At 46.2% G+C, this 18,151-nt stretch overlaps 1 protein-coding gene across 2 annotated transcripts; it reads left to right on the forward strand.

The window, feature by feature from the left end:
• The first annotated feature begins 1,573 nt into the window (after positions 1-1,573).
• On the forward strand, positions 1,574-15,057 carry ISL1 (ISL LIM homeobox 1). 2 transcript variants are annotated; one of them, XM_066181132.1, is made up of 7 exons: positions 1,574-1,761; positions 1,883-1,991; positions 2,875-3,064; positions 5,991-6,250; positions 8,267-8,553; positions 10,067-10,234; positions 12,523-15,057. In XM_066181132.1, exons 2-7 carry the CDS (start codon positions 1,964-1,966, stop codon positions 12,637-12,639), a joined length of 1,050 nt encoding a protein of 349 aa, XP_066037229.1. In that variant the 5' UTR covers positions 1,574-1,761; positions 1,883-1,963; the 3' UTR covers positions 12,640-15,057. The 2 variants fall into 2 exon arrangements, with proteins under 2 accessions (XP_066037229.1, XP_066037231.1); XM_066181134.1 differs by having other exon boundaries at positions 8,270-8,553.
• Positions 15,058-18,151: the final 3,094 nt, after the last annotated feature.

An 18,151-nucleotide genomic window follows, 5' to 3' on the forward strand; every position in this document is an offset into this window, starting at 1 on the left:
ATAAACCTGGAGGATGTGTTTGCTCCCTCAGCTTCGGAAAGGAAAACATCTTGCAAAGTAAGTGAGAAATACAAGATGGTTCGTTGTTTAGTAGCTCTCTCAACAGTAAACGAGAGTTGCAGAACTATTTCTTGGCTGTTTCATTGCATTAATACTTCCTCGTGGAAAATTTTTCTGTATGAATATGGCTTTGCCTCTCTTACACCCAAACTCCGTTGCCTTTTAAAAACATGGGACATTGAAAACAAGTGTATTTTCCTGATGAATAGTGATTGGAGGGCACTTCTACCCTACGTTGATGAGGGCGGTATAACAGTCCATATGGAACAGAAGACAAAAATGGGATCTAAACTACCTCAAAGGGAACGTTTAAATCCGGGTGTGGAGAGGGGGGTGTCGGAAGAGCATGGGGTGGTCGCTCTCGGGAACGGGTTAAGTTCCGCACAGACTAAAGGACAGGCACCGAATAGCCGAAGTGGAATCTGCCCTTTGAATAACACACACAAAGAAATCAGTGCCCATGTCTAAGATGCGTTTTGCCCGGTTTGGGAAACTTTCAGATAACTGCCCTCTGGAATCCGAGGGGCGCCGTGCGCCGCTGCGCAGACGAGGGCGCGGGCACCGCATCGCCCCTCTCCTGACCGCGGATCTCGGGTGAGGACTCCCCACATCGCCTCCAGGGAGCAGCGCTGCAGATCCGCTCAGACAGCAAGTCCACGTCTTCTCCCCACCCCCACCCTTTTTTTTTTTTTAAATAATAATAATAATTTTATGGGATTCTCTTTGGGTAAAGGCAGAAGTTCTTGAGAGACAATTTAAGGTAAATATTTGTACCTTCGATCTTGCGTTTAACAGAAATATTGAAGATTTTATCCACGCCTTTAAGAGAAAGAGGCTGGAGGAGAAACGTAAACAGTCCCATCTCGTGGCTAGGGTCGTGCTCAGCCTGCCCGCCCTACCCTCCCTCTTCTGGGCATCTCCGCCTGGGCAAACCAGAGCGTTCCATCCGCCTGGGAAAGATAAACGCTCAGGAAGAAAACAGTTGGATCAACACCACCACCACCACCACCACCAAAAAAAAAAAAAAAAAAAAAAAAAAAAAAAAAAAAAAAAAAAAAAAAAAAAAGGTATATATATGTATTTTTATGTGTGTGTGTATGTATATGAATTTATCCATATGGAAATGGTACATCTGGCGCAGCAAGCCCGGACAGGGGGAAGGGATATAGGAGCCCGAGCGGGGGCCGGGAAGGAAAACGAAAGGTGTGACGGGGGAGATAAGGGACGGCGATGGCGGAGAGCGACAAGACGACAGTATAAAGGGAAACACAAATAAGGAGCGAAGAAAAGTTGGCCGCGCGAACCCGAGCCGGGCGACCGCGCCGCCAGACGCTGAAATATGATAATCAGCGCGGCTGCGCCGCGCCGCCCGCAGCCAATGGGCGTGCGCGGGCGTGACGTGCCCGCGCGTGACGTCGCGCCAATGGCGAGCGGGCTGAGTTGGAGCAGAGAAGTTTGAGTAAGAGATAAGGGCGAGGCGAGTGCCCGCGCCGCCAGCGCCCAGCCCGGCACCGCCGCGCCTCCGCACCGCACCGCGTCTCCGCGCCGCTCCGCCGCCGCTCCGCCGCCGCTCCGCACCGCTCCCGCGCCGCGCCGCCACGCGTGGACCGACCCCGCCGCGCCCCTGGCGCCGCGCCCCGCACCGCGCCTCACCGCGCATCCCCTTCTCTCTCCGCAGCCCTGACAGTGTCTCCCACGCCGGTGGTGTTTTGTGCCATTTTCTTTTTTTTTTTTTCTTTTTTTTCCCGATTTTTTTTTTTGCCTCTACTTTTTTTTTTTTTGTTGTTGTTACTATTATTATTATTATTATTATTATTTTTAGCGACAGCTCTCAAACCTACTTTGAGGTCTTAAAACGAAACCGTACACCATTTCACTGTGGACATTACACCCTCTTACAGATATGGGAGACATGGGAGACCCACCAAAAAGTAAGGCGGAATCTTTACCGTTGTTGGAATAAGTGTGCTGTCTATTGTAATCGTCTCAGGCAGACGAACTGCTAAAGTGCTGAACTTCATTTGAGTGATAGAAAAGGTGCCTTTGTTACCATGCCTGCATGCTTGCTCTGTCATAGCCTTATATGTTTGCAGCCCGGGGTCCTACTCTCTTTTAAAGTTTGGGAAGCAGAGAGGATTTTGATAGGAACTCCAAGCACGGAGCCTTAAATTCTTTCTCGTTATAGACTGCGCTGAGGCTGTCTGACTATCCAGCACCTAGTCGGTCTGGGGGTATTAGCATTAGACTTGCAAAAGAGAGCAAGTGATAACCATAATGATGCTTGTTCTTGCTAGAAACCTCGACTCCCTTCTTCTGAGGGAAAGGGCTGAGTGGGAGGTGCACCCAACCATGCTTCATCGTTTCCAGTCAGAGCCTCTTCAAATACGAAATGAAACACATAGGTGCTCTCCTCGTAAGGCAGGGCATTCAAACAAGAAACAATAAAATAAAAATTAAACAACGTGGGAGTTTGAAGTTTTGATTCCTTGCAAGGTCTGTGAAATTACGACCCTCGCCCCAAAGATTCTTCACATTTGCATTTTAACATATGTTCTGCCTCCTTTCCAAGCGAGGCAAGGTTTTGATGGCACATTACGATTACCATCCAAAAGTGTAATTTTTTTTAAACTAACCTAAAAAACCCCAACAAACACCCCCCCCCCCGAAAAAAAATATACAAACAAACAAAAAAAAAAAGGGCAGAAATCAAACAACGCTCCCACAAAATGCTTTTTACGGGAATGACATTAAAAGTGTGTTTATCTCTGTAGGAGAGTAAACGGTTAGTCAATCATGTATTTATTTTCATTTCAGAAAAACGTCTGATTTCCCTATGTGTTGGTTGCGGCAATCAAATTCACGATCAGTATATTCTGAGGGTTTCTCCGGATTTGGAATGGCATGCGGCATGTTTGAAGTGTGCAGAGTGTAATCAGTATTTGGACGAGACCTGTACGTGCTTTGTTAGGGATGGCAAAACCTACTGTAAAAGAGATTATATCAGGTACGCCATTTACGTTAATTGTTTGGTGAGATTTTATTTTTCTTTTTAACTTTATAAATTTGGCGGAGGAATTAAGAGGGAAAACTGTGAGGAAGCCGGTAAAAGATAATTGGTATGTCTTTATGTGTTTTCCCGTGAATAGACCTGCGAGGAAAAAAGTTAGTAGTGAAGTTTTTTATTTCTTCTTTTCAAATGGAAATATCTGTATTACTAGAACTAGGTTCGGGGCCATGTAGGACCTTTCGAGGACTTTGGCAATGCATCCTGTGATTCTAACCAAGGGGGGAATCATAGTTAACGAAGAATATTTTCAATAGTGTAGATATTATGAGCAACACGGAACAGATCACTTTCTAAGACAACCTGAGAAATGCATCTCTGTTTCTGCAAAGATATAGTGGCATTCAAAAAAAGGCACTTCAAGCATGTATGCCCTAAAAATAAATACACAGGTAGAAAAAAGAAAAAGAAAAAGTAAACCCTACTTAAACTAGACCAATTTAAAAAGGAAAAAAACAAAACAAAACAACAAAAAAAACCCAACACAAAAAACCCCCAAAATAAACCCCAAATTTCCTTCGAGCTGGAGGATCCTTTTACGGGGATGTTAAAACCTAGACTGAAGTGCTTCTTAGCTAAAATAACTGACATGTAATCTTTTTTAAATATTAACCCCTTTGGTGATATCTTACTGCCTTTTCTTTCTTATCTTATCTGTACTGATGAATTAGACAGAGCAGATCAAATTGCCCATCATCTGTTCGCGAACAATTGAGTATATTTAGATAATGGAACCGCTTCCTTCCTCACATTAAAATCTGGTAACTGATAAAATGTGAGAGTTGCCAATGCTGACACTATAGAGAAACCAAAGCAGGAATTTCGAGTGTGTTTATTATTTGTGCTCCTGGGTCATGCTGATCCATTTCAGTGTCGCCTTCTGGGTTTGCCAAATCATAAGTTTGTATGACACTGAGGTATGAACAGTATTTTTTTTTTTTGCAGAAAGTTTTAGAAACAAATCACCTAGCCACCTAAGAAATGTTTGATTTCTGTGTAATTCTGAATTGAAATAAAACCCTCGAGTCCTTCCTTGTCTAGTGCACGATTTGTAAGCAGACCATTTCTTCAAGCCATTGTGAGATTATTGTCCAAGTTCTAAAATGGCGAAAACCAGAGCTTTTTTTTTTCTTTTTCTTTTTCTTTTTTTTTTTAATTCTGAAAGAACGCTGGGATCGTTCCCTTAAATGTTGTTCTTTCTCTAAATTCACACGAAAAGAAAACGTTTGGACCGAAATGTGTTCACTTACCTACTTACAGAACTGAGCGGGAGAAATTTAAGCAGGAAAAAAAATCAGCACTTTTAAATTAATGCGAAATACATTTAATTTGCTACAATTTAAAGAGGAAAATGAACATTACGTGCAAGCTGGCTTTGAATTAGACCATGAGCTAATCTCTAAATGTTAAACCTGTGGGCAACCACCACAACTTTTGTACCTATGAATGCACCTACTTTACGACCAGTCTGTTCTTTTGCTGTTTAGCCGTTTGTGTTTTTCTTCTCAAAAGTGTGTAATTCGGGTATATGTAGCCCTGAATATAGGATTAGTACACTTCTATAGCCATAAAAGCTACAGAACTGTGTACTTACAAGCCTACATTACAGACTATACCTCTAAGAAAGTATACCGGTGAGGAAATCTGTGGGGATAAATACTAGCTCAGTTTTAGGAGCAGTTTTCACAGTTGTCTGGATTGTGAGCGTGCATGAGTGCTTGTGCAGGTCCAGTTGTGGAGAGATGTTAATTTTAATCACACCAAGGACTTCTGGCTGAGAAGCACACGGTGGGAGACGAGAGAGTGTGCAGTTCAACACCCGTGCTGGAGCATTTTCTTATGTTTATCTACCGGTGGGTGAGCTGTCGTCCTCTCTTCCATGGGAGACGACGAGCCTACTACCCACTCCAGAAACTCCTAATTTGCTTTGTGGGGGTGTCAGCGAGAGGTTGCCCTCTCATTCCTACCGGAGAGCTTGGCCCCCGGCTCAAGGTGGGAGCATCAGGAGGAGGAGAGACGGCGCAGGGACGCTGTGGTAGAGACAGGCTGCAGATCCAGAGCACCGAAACTGCCTTTTTTGTTGGGGGCGGGAGAGAGGAGTCACGCTACTATATATGTGAGCCTGAGGAGGCATATGTGTTATGCTTATATCGTGGTATTAAATTAATGTGGTGAGAGGGGGCTAGGGGAAGAGACCCTGAGCTGGCAGTCACTCCTGCTGGGTCCCGGAGGCTAAGCTGACGGCAGTCCGAACCCACATCAAGTGGCACAAGCCTTGAGTGGGTTCTCAGCAAAAAGTACCACAATTTGGTGAAGGTGGCAGGTTTGTGTCTGGGATGGCAGCTTCGGCAGTCTCGCCTTTCCCTGGTGTGCTCGGGTAGTCCAGTTCAACCCCAGGCCAGGCTAGGTCAGGTGAGGAGGCAGGGAGAGGGCAGGGATGGCCCCACTCCTGCTGCAGCCCGAGCGCTGGGGCAAGAGGGAGAGGTCGGATATCGTCGAGAAGAAAGGGGATCTTTTTTTTTGTTTCTTACACTTCTGCCTCCCAGCTCTCCTCTTCCACCAGTGTGTTTGTGTCCACTCCGCCTTTTACGGCGCGGAGATCAGGGCACCGACTGCGAGTGAATCCGGCTTATTCCTTTCTTCTTTTGGCTTCTGTATTTTCCATGCTTTTTAAAGCGGCGGATTGCGTGTGGTGCGTCTACGCGGGGCCAGGGGTTGCCCACGAGCGGGAGTGAAAACCTCTTTCTTTTTCCCTTTCCTTTCCCCCCCCCCCCCCCCCCGCCCCTTCCCTGCCCTCCCCTTTCCCCCTCCCGTGCTCTCCCTCCTTCCCTCCCTTCTCCTTCTTTCTGGGCTGGGCCCTGCTCAGGTTATACGGCATCAAGTGCGCCAAATGCAGCATCGGCTTCAGCAAGAATGACTTCGTGATGCGCGCCCGCGCCAAGGTGTACCACATCGAGTGTTTTCGCTGCGTGGCCTGCAGCCGCCAGCTCATCCCCGGCGATGAATTCGCGCTGCGGGAGGACGGCCTCTTCTGCCGGGCGGACCACGACGTGGTGGAGAGGGCCAGCCTGGGCGGCGGGGACCCTCTCAGCCCCCTGCATCCCGCCCGGCCGCTGCAGATGGCAGGTACCGCCCGCGCCCGGCGCCGCGGAAACCCGCGGGGTTTGGCGATGCCCGGTCCCGTTCCGGGCGGCGGGGAGAGCCCCACGGTCTCAGCGGGCCCCGCGCCTCCGGGGAGAGCCGGGTCCGAGCGTGCACGCCCGCGGAGAGGCGGCGGCGGAGGCGCGCCTCAATCTCGGGGCTGCTGCGGGTCCAGCTGCCGCCAGAAAGGCCCGCGTTGGCGGCACGCGTGAGGTGGAACACCTGTGGAGGGGCCGCGCCCCCACCCGCCAGCCCGCCCTCCTCCTGCCCCCACCGCGCACCGGGCGCGGAATTCCTCCATCACCCTGCCCGAGCCCGGGGCGGCCCCGAGCCTGAGCCGGAGAGAGAGGGACGAGCCGCGGCGGAGAGCGGGTCTGCGCCTTCAGACCCCTCCCCTGCCTCAGGAGCGAGTGGAGAAGCTGTTCTGAGCGCTGGAGGAAGTGGGGTCTGAAAAGAGATAGACTTCATAACTGCAGGCTGGCGCTTAGGCTGTAATTTAAAACTGTCATCAAGCTAATCTTCGGTAATTGCCTTTTAAAGTGACTCTTGCCTTCTTGAAACGTTTCATGTAATTTGATGAGAATTTCATCTCAAAACTCAGCCTTGTAACTTCAGAGTCGCCCCACCTTACAACTTCATTCACACTTCCAGTTCTCGACGGGTACGTCAGATACTCAGAGACCCTTAGTTTTAGGGACACTTCTCTGAGGCTAACTAGGCTGGACAATACCGGGTTAGCCAGCCTTTTTGCTGTGCAAGTAACTGTAAATCGGAAAGTTGTTTGTTAAATACAGCTACTCTAAACCGGTTTCATTTCCCTCTTCTGAGCTGCTTTCAGGTGACATATCTATATATAGGGAGAAATAATCCCATAACTGATCAGGGCAAAATTCTAGAGAGACTGTGCTCCCTATATCGTGTTTGTGCATGTCTCTGAAAGGCTTAGTGTGTCGGCAGGTACAATACTGATAAGATTTGAAGCCTTCGTATTGTCGTCATCGCATTTGCTGATGTATTGTTACAGTTAGAAAAGTCGGAACCCGACTCTACAAAAACGAGCACTTCTGATTGTTAGCTAAACAGTTTTAGGAAAAAAAAAAAAGGGAAAAAAAGAAAAAAAAAATTACTGTTTTTATTTTTTCCCTCGACTGGGTCAGATTACACATAATAGCTACAGCTACATAACGCACAGAATAGCAGGACACCAGGAACACTCGAGCTCTTGATGTGATGCCACCCGTAGTTTTGTGTTGCTGGGCTTGCTCTCATTTTAAAAGCACTAGATAGATATTTTTAAATTATTCATCCAAAGTATAAGCACCTAGCACCTCCACTTTTTAAGATAAAACCCATGTCCCGTGCTTTGAGATACGGACCTCTGACAGAGTTTTGGCGGGGTTTTTTTCGTTGTTTTTGATTTTTTTGTTTGTTTGTTTGTTTTCATGGGCATCGTGCAGAGGATTTGGCTTGCTTTGCTCTGATTTGGAAGCGTCAAACTGCCGGGAGCCGTTGAACGTTATCACGGCTTCTGGCTAAATTGAGCTAGATTCACTATACAAGAAGCAGACCCGAATTATGATTAATTTAAGAAGTATTCTTATACTAATTTTCGGGCCAAAAGTCTGCTTTGGTGATTTGTCAGGAAATAAATACATTAAACCTCCTGCTCCTTTCTTAGTGCATATACACTTTAGCTAACTTGCCCTCCCATGTCAAGTTTCATACAGGTTCAAGCTTCTGTCATTAGGGGTTTTAGGGGGTGGTTTGTTTTTGCAAATTAATTGTCTGTGGAGTCAGAAATGTCAGTCACTCCACCAGTGCATAAAGCAGAGGAGGCTGTCGCAGCTCCGATAGATCTGAGTGCTTGAATGGCCTTTGGAAGAGGGTTCATCACCCGCCCCCCCCCCGCCACCTTCTCCTGTCCCACCAGCTTAGATTCATAGTCTCTGCAGACTCCCTGCTTCCTACTTATGGGGATCCTGTTCCTCCCTTCCCTTACAGCAGAACCTATCTCTGCCAGACAGCCAGCTCTGCGGCCCCACGTCCACAAGCAGCCCGAGAAGACCACCCGAGTCCGGACTGTCCTTAATGAAAAACAGCTTCACACCTTGAGGACCTGCTATGCTGCCAACCCCAGACCTGACGCCCTCATGAAAGAGCAACTGGTAGAAATGACTGGCCTTAGCCCGAGGGTCATCAGGGTTTGGTTTCAAAACAAGCGATGCAAGGACAAAAAAAGGAGCATTATGATGAAACAACTTCAGCAGCAGCAACCCAATGACAAAACCGTAAGTGGCTTCAGCCTCTGTCTGTGTGCTGCCTTAATTCCCAAGGAGAAACGCTTGGTGTATGTCCGGCCCGGACAGCCCCAGGGCTCGGTTTGACGCTGTTAATTTTTTGCGATCTCCCTGAAAACAATGAAAACGATACTGCTTAGCCATTACTCGTTAGTTTCTGCTGTCAGTGCAATCGAAACAGACCACAGCGAGGAGCCGACTTAGGCTGCTCAAACGTACTTAGAATTTGTGGGGCTAAGAATACGCAGTAGCTTACACTAACTTCTCTGCAGCATGAATGAGACCTGCAGAGCTTACGGGATATAATAAACCCAGTCTCCTCTAAGACTTATATTGCAAATGCAAAGGACTCTTTGAGGAGAAAAGGACGCCTTTGCCCTCTTATGTGTTTTTAAACAGGAGTAAAACTAGAAGTAAAAATAGGGTTTTTTTAAAAAAAAAGTAAAAATAAAATAAGTGATTTTTTCTTAGCACTTTATGTACTACTTTATGTACTACGCAGTGTGCGCATGTCAGTGCACTTAATGCAGAAAAGGACAAATGCAATGCAAATTTTTCAGAATTACCATAGTGTTTACAGGTTAATATATATATAGTTATATCTATGTAGAGCTCTTTTCTCCAGATATATGCATGGGTGATGTAAACAGGCAGAATGTACTGGGTTCAGCAAAACAAATTGTCTGTCTCCATTTTAAGCCAAATTCTTTTTTATTGTTGTTGTAAGTCCACTTGAAGAAGAGTCTGTTACTCTCCCTGTGTATATTGACTGACCCGAGAATGACTATTAATTCATAAGGCTGCCTAGTTAAGTGGAATTTAAGGAGTTTCGTTTCACCCTGTTGGAATGCAATAAAACACGGTGTTATTAACTCGCCTAACAATCGTCGAGGCATGGAGTTATGTTGTATACTGTGCCTGCACGACAGGGCGTACTGAGAGGGCTGGGGCTTTTTTTAATTTATTTTTTTTTAACCTTCTTTTTTGTTTCGGTTTTTTGTTGTTGTTTTTGTTTGTTGGTTTGGTTTGTTTTTTGGCCTTTTTTTTGTTGTTGTTGTTGTTTTGTTTTGTTTTGAAAGAGCTTGTTAATGACGTACCCCCAGGTTTGCCATGCTCTGGATGTACGATCCAGTTAAGGTCACGCAAAACAAAACCAGACTGGATGCGAACTATAGAAGGGAGCAGGATTACCCGTTTCTGGTTCTGAGGCGTCCATTGGCAGCCGAGATAGGGCCGTTCGTGTTCAAGAGAGCTTGGGGCGGAGGGGGTATGCCTTGAGACGGATAGGGGGATTAAAGAGAAAGAAAGTAAACTTCCACCGTGATAAATGTAGCGAGTAGAAACAGGCTGACCTAGAGTAGAATAGAGTAAGACATTCACAGCAGATTAACAAAGCAAATACAAGCGACCGTATAGATAAGATAGAAAGCAGTTTATTGACTCAGCGTTTATATACAATAAAGTTAACCAAGCTCATTAACATCTTTTGCTGGACTGTTTACAGAATATCCAAGGGATGACAGGAACTCCAATGGTGGCTGCTAGTCCGGAGAGACACGACGGCGGTTTGCAGGCAAACCCCGTGGAGGTGCAGAGTTACCAGCCGCCCTGGAAAGTACTGAGTGACTTCGCATTGCAGAGTGACATAGACCAACCTGCTTTTCAGCAACTAGTAAGTGTCGGTTCCCAGCCCGAGCCAGCCGGTACCCGGGTCAGAGCAATGGGCGATTCACTCCAGGTGCCAGATGCTCTCAGAGAGACAAGCAATCCAGATTAGCTGGGTTTTCCAGAAATTGCAAGGCGGGCATGACTGCATCTGTAAAAGCAGAGAACTGAATTGATTTCACAGAGCTTTGTGCAAAATCGACCTTAGTGTACAGCAGAGATATTTCTGAGTTGAGTGTGAGTTTGGATAAGGCCCAACTCAAGTCTGATAATAGCTCGCACACTCCTGAAAACTGAAAGCACTTCACCAAAACATTCTTTATCTGTCACATAATTGTACATACATTTATGAAAGCAGTTTCTAGAATTCACCCTTCCCACTTGAGGCTGATTTTGTCTTTATGCTGTAGGATGAATTTTAAATACATGAATATGGTGTCAGCCAGGGCCCTTGTTTTATCAGACAAATATGATCTCTTAATTAAAATTTCAAAGTTCGTGTCTTGTGCATGTACTTCTAGATATAATTTTATGTGTCTATATATATACACATTAATCTATACATATATATATATAGCTTACATTAAGTGTTGTCCTTTGGAAAGGAAATTGCTAGTACATATTTAGGTGAAAAATTCAAGCAATATAATAAACTACCTTAAGCCATAACAAAATAGACCTTTTAGAATAAATTCTGTCCTTAACTCACTTCCTTATGCCTATGTCACTTGGCAGCCCGTATGGGACCATATCACCAACAATACTTAGGCACAACAAGGTGAATTAAGGAGAGAAGTCCAGTCTTAAGTCAGTTTCCTGGCCTAAGTGTGTTAAAACCAGACCTTTAAAATAATAAGGTACGTTGTATATACTATTTCAGGGATTCAGAACAACAGTTACAAAAAATTAACATGTAAACATTTTTTTGATCTGTTGGGTGCTTTTTTTTTCTTTTTCTTCTTTTTTTTTTTTTTTTTTTTTTTTTTTTTTTTTTTTTTACACCAAGTGATGGGAGACAAAGGTTTGTAGTTGAATCTAGCATTGTGTTCAGACCTTTTCAGTTTAGTATCATGCTCTCCTGCAGAATCCCTTTTCTTTTGCCCAACAGCAGTCTGCAGTGTGTTTCCCTCGCTGGCACACCATGCTTGCTCTGGAAGCTGTAGCACAGCAGCAGGGCTATTTGCATCCTCTTACATCTAAAGCAACCACTGCTTTTCCTGCTTTAATCAAGCTGTCCATCAGACAGGAGAAAAAAATTATCCCCCTTGGTTGCTTTACTTACTGTGCCTTAACAAAATACGAGACTTTAAAAATCTTTGATGCAGTGAGGTTTTGTATTAAATAGTTCAAGAAAAAAGAAAAAAAAAGGCAGGATGGAAGATGAATAGTCCAAATACACATATAGGTAAATAGATCATTAGGTTGACAACTTAGTATTGATATATATTCGACATAATATGTGATACTGAAAAGAGTTTAAAAATTAAAGAATAGTGGAAGGAACAGACCGTTCATTGGCCGTTCAAGGCACGGCTCTAATCTGGAGAGGGCCTTAATCACAGAATTGGCCAGCTAAATAGGTGCCAAAGAAATGCTTCTGGATTAACAAAGCTCCACCCTTCAAGTCATGCCTTTTCCCAGCGCTGCTCCTAAACTAACGGGAGCAGTGGGGCACATTAGGATGGAATAGTGTGACCTTTTTATCAAACAGACTCTCATTAAGAAGAGATAGCACCAGCCTCAAATCACGAATGAAAGAGGATGGCTGATTTCAAATGCCTTCTGGTCCTGGATGCTCCTTCCAAGTTTATTTTGGTATGTGCACAAAAGGGGAAAAAAGTAATCTTTCAGTTTCATGTCAAGAAAACACATGCACTCCTAAATAATTGACTAGAACATCCTATTGGGATTGCCACTCTTGCAAGACAGGGAAGAAGGCCTCATTAATAAGTTTGTTTGTTTATTTGCTTGATTTTTTCAGTCTTCTTTTTCCATTTTTTAAATCTACTTTTTCTTGGTGATTTGGCCGAAGGCCTGAAGAAGGTTCCTGTGAAGTCAATGGGGAAGCTAAACAGAGCAACCAGCAGTGACACAGCCTCCTGTGGAGATGTATCAGGCCTATTGGCTGCATGCCTTGCATTTTTTTTTTTTTGTGTTCTTCTTTGCCTGCTACCTTTCTTTGAGTTTTACAGTTGTAGCAACCGCTCTTTTTCTTATTTTTCTTATTTTGTTTTTTTTCCTCTCTCTCTCTCTATTTTTTTTTTCTTTTTTCCTTTTTTTTTTCCTTTTTGGCAGGTTAATTTTTCAGAAGGAGGACCTGGTTCCAATTCTACTGGAAGTGAAGTAGCATCAATGTCCTCTCAGCTGCCAGATACACCCAACAGCATGGTAGCCAGTCCTATTGAGGCATGAGGAACATTCATTCAAATATGTGTTGTTGTTGTTTCTGCCCTTACCCTCACCCCTGTTGAAGAGAGTGGGAAAGTGAACATGTTGGGACTTCGAAATTTAGGGGAAAAGCATATTTAACAACCCTGTAACGAACCTAGCAAGGAACTGCTCCATGAGATGAACGGAGTCATATTTGAAAAGACAAGGTAATATGGTAGCAACACTGTGAAGACAATCATGGGATCTTACTAGAAAAAAAAAGAAAAAAAACTTAGAAGAACTACAAACCCTGTGCTTTTCAATGATCAGAGGAGTATCGAAAAGACATTTTCCAAATATAAAGGATTTGTACTCGTGGATCTCAAAAAAAAAAAAAAAAAAAAGGAAAAAAAAAAAGGAAATCTTTTCATTTGACTGCACATCTTAGGGAGAAACCAACCAAGGTAGAGGGACTTTCTATCCAGTCCCTCCCATTCCAAATGGTGCTGTTTCTATATTGGGGATAGCCTTGCCAAACGAAGCTCCAGTAGGTTTTCCATCGTCAGGAAAGTGACGATTCAGCCCTGCATTGTTGAAAGATTCCTTGCAGGAAGGTGGAGCTGGATTGGTTTGCAATGTTGTTTTTAGTTGACTCTTAACAAGGGGTTCTTTCCTGGGTCTCTTCTAGCATGCCTGTAGAGGGGTTTTGATTTTGTTTGGTTGAGATCCACCCCCTATTAAGCGTGATGCGATTAAAAATAGGTTTTTGAATTCCTCTTTAAAGGCGAATTTATAAAAACATTGCAACAAGGTATACCTCTATTTTGCCACAAAGCGTCTCGGGATTGTGTTTGAAATGTGTCCGCCCAAGAACCTTCCCCTCCCCCAGAGATGTGTATAGTCATTGGTTAAAACGACTGTTTTTCGCTCTTTCCTTTCTCTTTCTCTTTCTCTCTCACTCTCTAGAAAAAAAAAATAGGAAAAAAATAAAAAAAATAGGAAAAGTAAAAAGAAAAAAATCACTCCTTTTGTTTGCTCTTGCATTGCAAAATTATAAAGTAATTTATTATTTATTATTGGAAGACTTGCCACTTTTCATGTCAGTTGACTATTTTTTTGTTTGCTGAAGTAAAAAAGAAAAAAGAAAAAAAAAAGAGAAAAGGTTGTACCGTGGTCTTTGAATTATATGTCTAATTCTATGTGTTTTTGTCCTTTTTCTTTCCTTAAATATGATGTGAAATAAAAGCGCCATATGTAGAATTATTATATCTTCAGGACTATTTCACTAGATAAGCGTTTGGAATAGAGAAAATGATAATAATAATGATAATATTAACATTAAATAATGAACAAAGTTCCCTCTTTTAAATATTTACAGGTTAGCAGCTAAAATACCTGAAATAAAATATTGCATGCAAAGCCGGTCGTTAGTGAATAAAAGGAGTGTGATATTTTATTGCAAGTATTAACGACCAGCTTGTAAATTTCCGTTTCAACAACTGTATCAGGGCTAGTTGGATGCCTTAGCTTTCAATCGATAACGTTAGAAAGTCTCTTGTTCCCCCACCCCATCCCTTGCCCTTAAAAGTGATATTACTCTAGGCATGATCAGACATAACGTTATGACATCTAAAGAACTGGGAGCTCAGGCTTTTTGCTGAGTTCTGCTATTTTTAAAAAAATAATAAAAAGAAAGTGCTGTATACCAAAGCCTCGTTGTTGAGATTGTTGAAGTGACCTGTACTTTAAGTATAAGCTCCTGATAAAAGGGACGCTTTTTGCTTAACAAGTCAAGTATGACCATTATTTATCAATGTCTGCTGTCAAAACAATTGAATAATGCTGCAGGAGGAATAGTTGTGGGGATATTTCTGTCGGGGATATTGCTGTGAAATTGCACGAATATGTTCCTTATTTTCTGTCGACTTCCCTCTCTTCACTCCCTCTTTTCTTCCTTTTTTAATTTGCGGGGGAGAGGGTGGTGAAAGCTAGAAACGTGGGCGATTTCTTGGGGAAAAGTAGAAAGAAGTAAATTAAAAAAAAAAAAAAAAAGAAAAAAAAAAAAGGGAAAGGGTTGTTTTTGCTCCAATCCAAGTGCTCCCTAGTGCTCCCGGGCAGCACAAGACAAAGGTTCGCTTTAAAACACCCTTAAGGACTGGAACATACAGAGATTTTCAGTCTGACAAAGACGAGTTGGTTTGCATGTCAGTTATCCCAAACCCCAATGTTTTCATAACATAACCTTCTTTTCCCTCCCTCCTCACCATCTCAGCCCACCCTGAGCAAGCTCAGCTATAGACAAACCATTTCGACAGTACAGAGAACATGAAAAAAATGTTAAAATCTAATACAAGGATTTCAATCATCCTGATTAGAAACTGGATTCATTTTGTATGCTCAAGTGTAATACATTTTTGAGTACTTGATAAATATTTAAATAAATATGAAATCTACCTTAAACTGTGTGATCAGTAACCCTTGTGTTTTCATGCAGGATCGGAGGATTGGTACGGCGCTTCGGGGGGCGGGAGGGAGAAAGGGTGTCATTTCTGCCCGGTGGTCTGACCTGTGAGTTGTTGGAGTCTCTCTTACTTGGGTGAGTTTGGAGACGGAGTCTCCGACTCGGGAGGGTCTGTGACTGGCGCTGGAAACCTGTACGGGCAGGGCACCCTTGGGCCCTCTGCGTCCGCCTCTGGCCGCCGGGAGGCTGCAGGGTAGCTGGTAGGAGCGGCGGGGACCGGGGTCACGCAGGGCGGGAGGTGACCCCGAGACACAGCAACCTGCTCGCCGGGGGCTGGTGAGACCCGCCCCGTCGTCCGCCGCTCCCGGGGAGGACCTGCGGGCGGCTGAATTCCTCCGAGGGTCACGCAGGAGGGAAGGGCGATTTGGGCTGTCGTTCCTTGCGAGGGAAAGGCCCCCCCAGCCCTGCGAGGCGCCCCGCGGTCCCTCCGGGGCAGCCGTGGAGATAAGGCGCCCGCCGGGGGGCGGGGGGTGATTTTGGCCTGCCAGCGCAGCGTCTCGCGCCCACAGGGCGCAGCAGCAGCAGCAGCAGCAGCAGCAGCGGCGGCGTGTCTTCGTAGCCACACCACTGCTGCGGTGCTGCGGGCTGGGAGCCCGCTCGGGACGTGCCTGCACACACACACAGCTACCGCCAGGCTCCTCCTGTACCCCTGCAGAGGGACTGAGACCCCCAACCCTGTCCGAGGGTAGGAAGAGTCGGGTCGCTTTGGCGGCGGCCACTCCGGCGTGTCCGCGTCCCTATGGCCACCGCGGCCCCCACACCCGCGATCATCCCGGAACGTCCACCCTCGAAACTTCGGTTAAACAACACGCGTCTGATTTTTCAGAGGTTTCTTTCCTTTTATGTCCTTGGATTCCCTTTTCCATTACATGAATTTGTGAGGCCCAAACTTTAGAGTGTTTTTCACCCTGAAGCAAATAAAGACAAGCTTTGGAACGGATCCTCCCAGCGCCTTCGGTAGAACATTTCCTCAGCTTGGGCAGCAGGATTTGTGTAAGCGAGAAAAAAGATCCTCTTCATGAAATGCATGTCCTTATGGGTGCTCTGCTCTGCTCTGATTCCTCTTTCCGGTATGGACCGAGGGTGGCGATTAGCAGTCCCGGATCCGCCGGTTTACTTCTTGCTGCAGATACGCCTAGCAGTGTCAAATAAGCCCCCTATAATTTCTCTGAGGACTTTGTTTGCACACAGTGAGATCAATATTCAAACTATTCTCATTTCAATATTTGTACCCAGGTTAATTAGCTCTCAGCATCCCCAGCCAACGTGGCAGTGTGACGCAGAAGCCGGGTACGTGAATTGCAGAGTTGGGATCAGTTAAACACCTCAACGGTAAGCGATCTGTATACATACATATATTAATAAATTCACATTGGGTTTCTTAAGAACGGATGTCAGGGAAGGAACAGGGGGCCTTCAGGCGATGCCAGCCGTTAGGCCGCAGCATCCCCAGCCCCAGCACAGCGGCCGGGACGGAGCCGGGGAGGGGTCGGGGTCTGCGGTACCGAGTGGGTTTCACAGGCACTGATCCTCCCTGGCCCTCTCTACACGCCCGAAACGCCGAGAGCATTTTACGGCGAGATATGCCGCTGCTGGGCGCTTTGCGTGCTTTAGTGGAGCAGTAAGTAGTTAATAAAGGGGCTGGAAAGAGATCCTGTTTACTGATTGTTCCTGATTGTTGTTTTCTTGATAACAGAGCAAGCCACTGAATGACTGTTTGAGCTCAGGCGCCACAAACATAAACTTAACAGCTCCCAGTGTGCCGGCCCTTCTGGAGGATCACTCCTCACCTCCCAGGGCTTGTGAAGTGCAGGAGGAGAAGGCAGTTCCCAAGGAAGCAGGCTCCGGGTGGTGGGGGTGGTGGGGGGAGCCGAGAAAACTCGCCTGTATACCCGATCTTTCCATATTGCGCTGCGTCTGCCCTCATTAGCTAGGGCCAAAGAGTGTAAAATCAATAGGTACTTTTCTCCGAGCCTCCCATCCGTGCCGGAGCTCGGGGCAGGCTCTGGATGCTGCTCTGCGCGGCATCCAGCCTAGAGACGCTGCTTTTATATCACGCCGCAGTGTCGTGTGAATTTCCTGAAATTTCCCTGCAGCGGCTAACTGCCACCAAACAAGGGCTCGCAATAGGCCAGGGAGGGAGGATGAAGGAGACAAGGAGGGGGCTCAGTCTCGCCGCGGCAGATCCGCGCCGCGCACCCCGCGCCGGGCCGGGCCGGTTCTCCCGGGATCGGCAGCACCGGGGCCGCACTCCGCCGCGGCTGCCGCTGGATGAACCACCTGCGGCTCCGGCTCTTTTCTGGGGTATGTGGCGCGGGGAAGGAAGGAGGAAGGTTGCAAACCAGGATTTTAGCTGGAGTGTGTCTTCTCTGTTTTATTTTCTTCTAAATGACAAAACAGGGGTAAGGTGTGTTTGTGGGGAGGAGAGAAGAAAAAAAAAAAATCGAGAAATGACACGGACCAAAGCCGAACTGGGCTTCTATCTCCGGGCAGACCTCGTGTGGCAATGGGAAGAGGAAAATAGGGTGTTACTGTGGCTTTTCATTACGAGGGCTGTTCAGGTCGGTAGATCTCCAAGGCTAATCCAAACAAGCCGTTTGACTTGTGAGGTCCGGTGTCTAGACATAGCTGGTGACTCGGCGGCTCCTTATCTGGTTTTGGAATCAGCCAAAAGAGACTTTTCTTAATGTCCACAGCAGCACTAGGATCTGCCGGGGCCGGGGAGCCACTGCACCTCCCAGACAGGACAACAAATACACCCACCACCTGGAGGCTTTACAGCCTCCCGAGCCGCCGCAGCTGCGGCCCGGCCTCCCCCAGCCCCGGCCGCCAGGCAGGGATGACCGGACGGCTGCCCAGGCAAACCCAGACCCAGCTGCTCGCCACTGCCTTGCCCCGCTCGCCCGCCGGGCATGGAAGAACCGCCTGTGCAGCAGGAAGTGGCCGTGGACACTCAAGCACCGCTGGGATCAGAACTGCCGCTCTCTCGACCCCCATCACAACACCCCCTTCCACTCTGCCTGTGTGTGTCTT

The sequence above is a fragment of the Chamaea fasciata genome, unplaced genomic scaffold (assembly GCF_029207755.1).
Source record: "Chamaea fasciata isolate MVZ Bird 193981 ecotype frontalis unplaced genomic scaffold, bChaFas1.0.hap1 SCAF_4, whole genome shotgun sequence".
Classification (NCBI taxonomy): domain Eukaryota; kingdom Metazoa; phylum Chordata; class Aves; order Passeriformes; family Sylviidae; genus Chamaea; species Chamaea fasciata.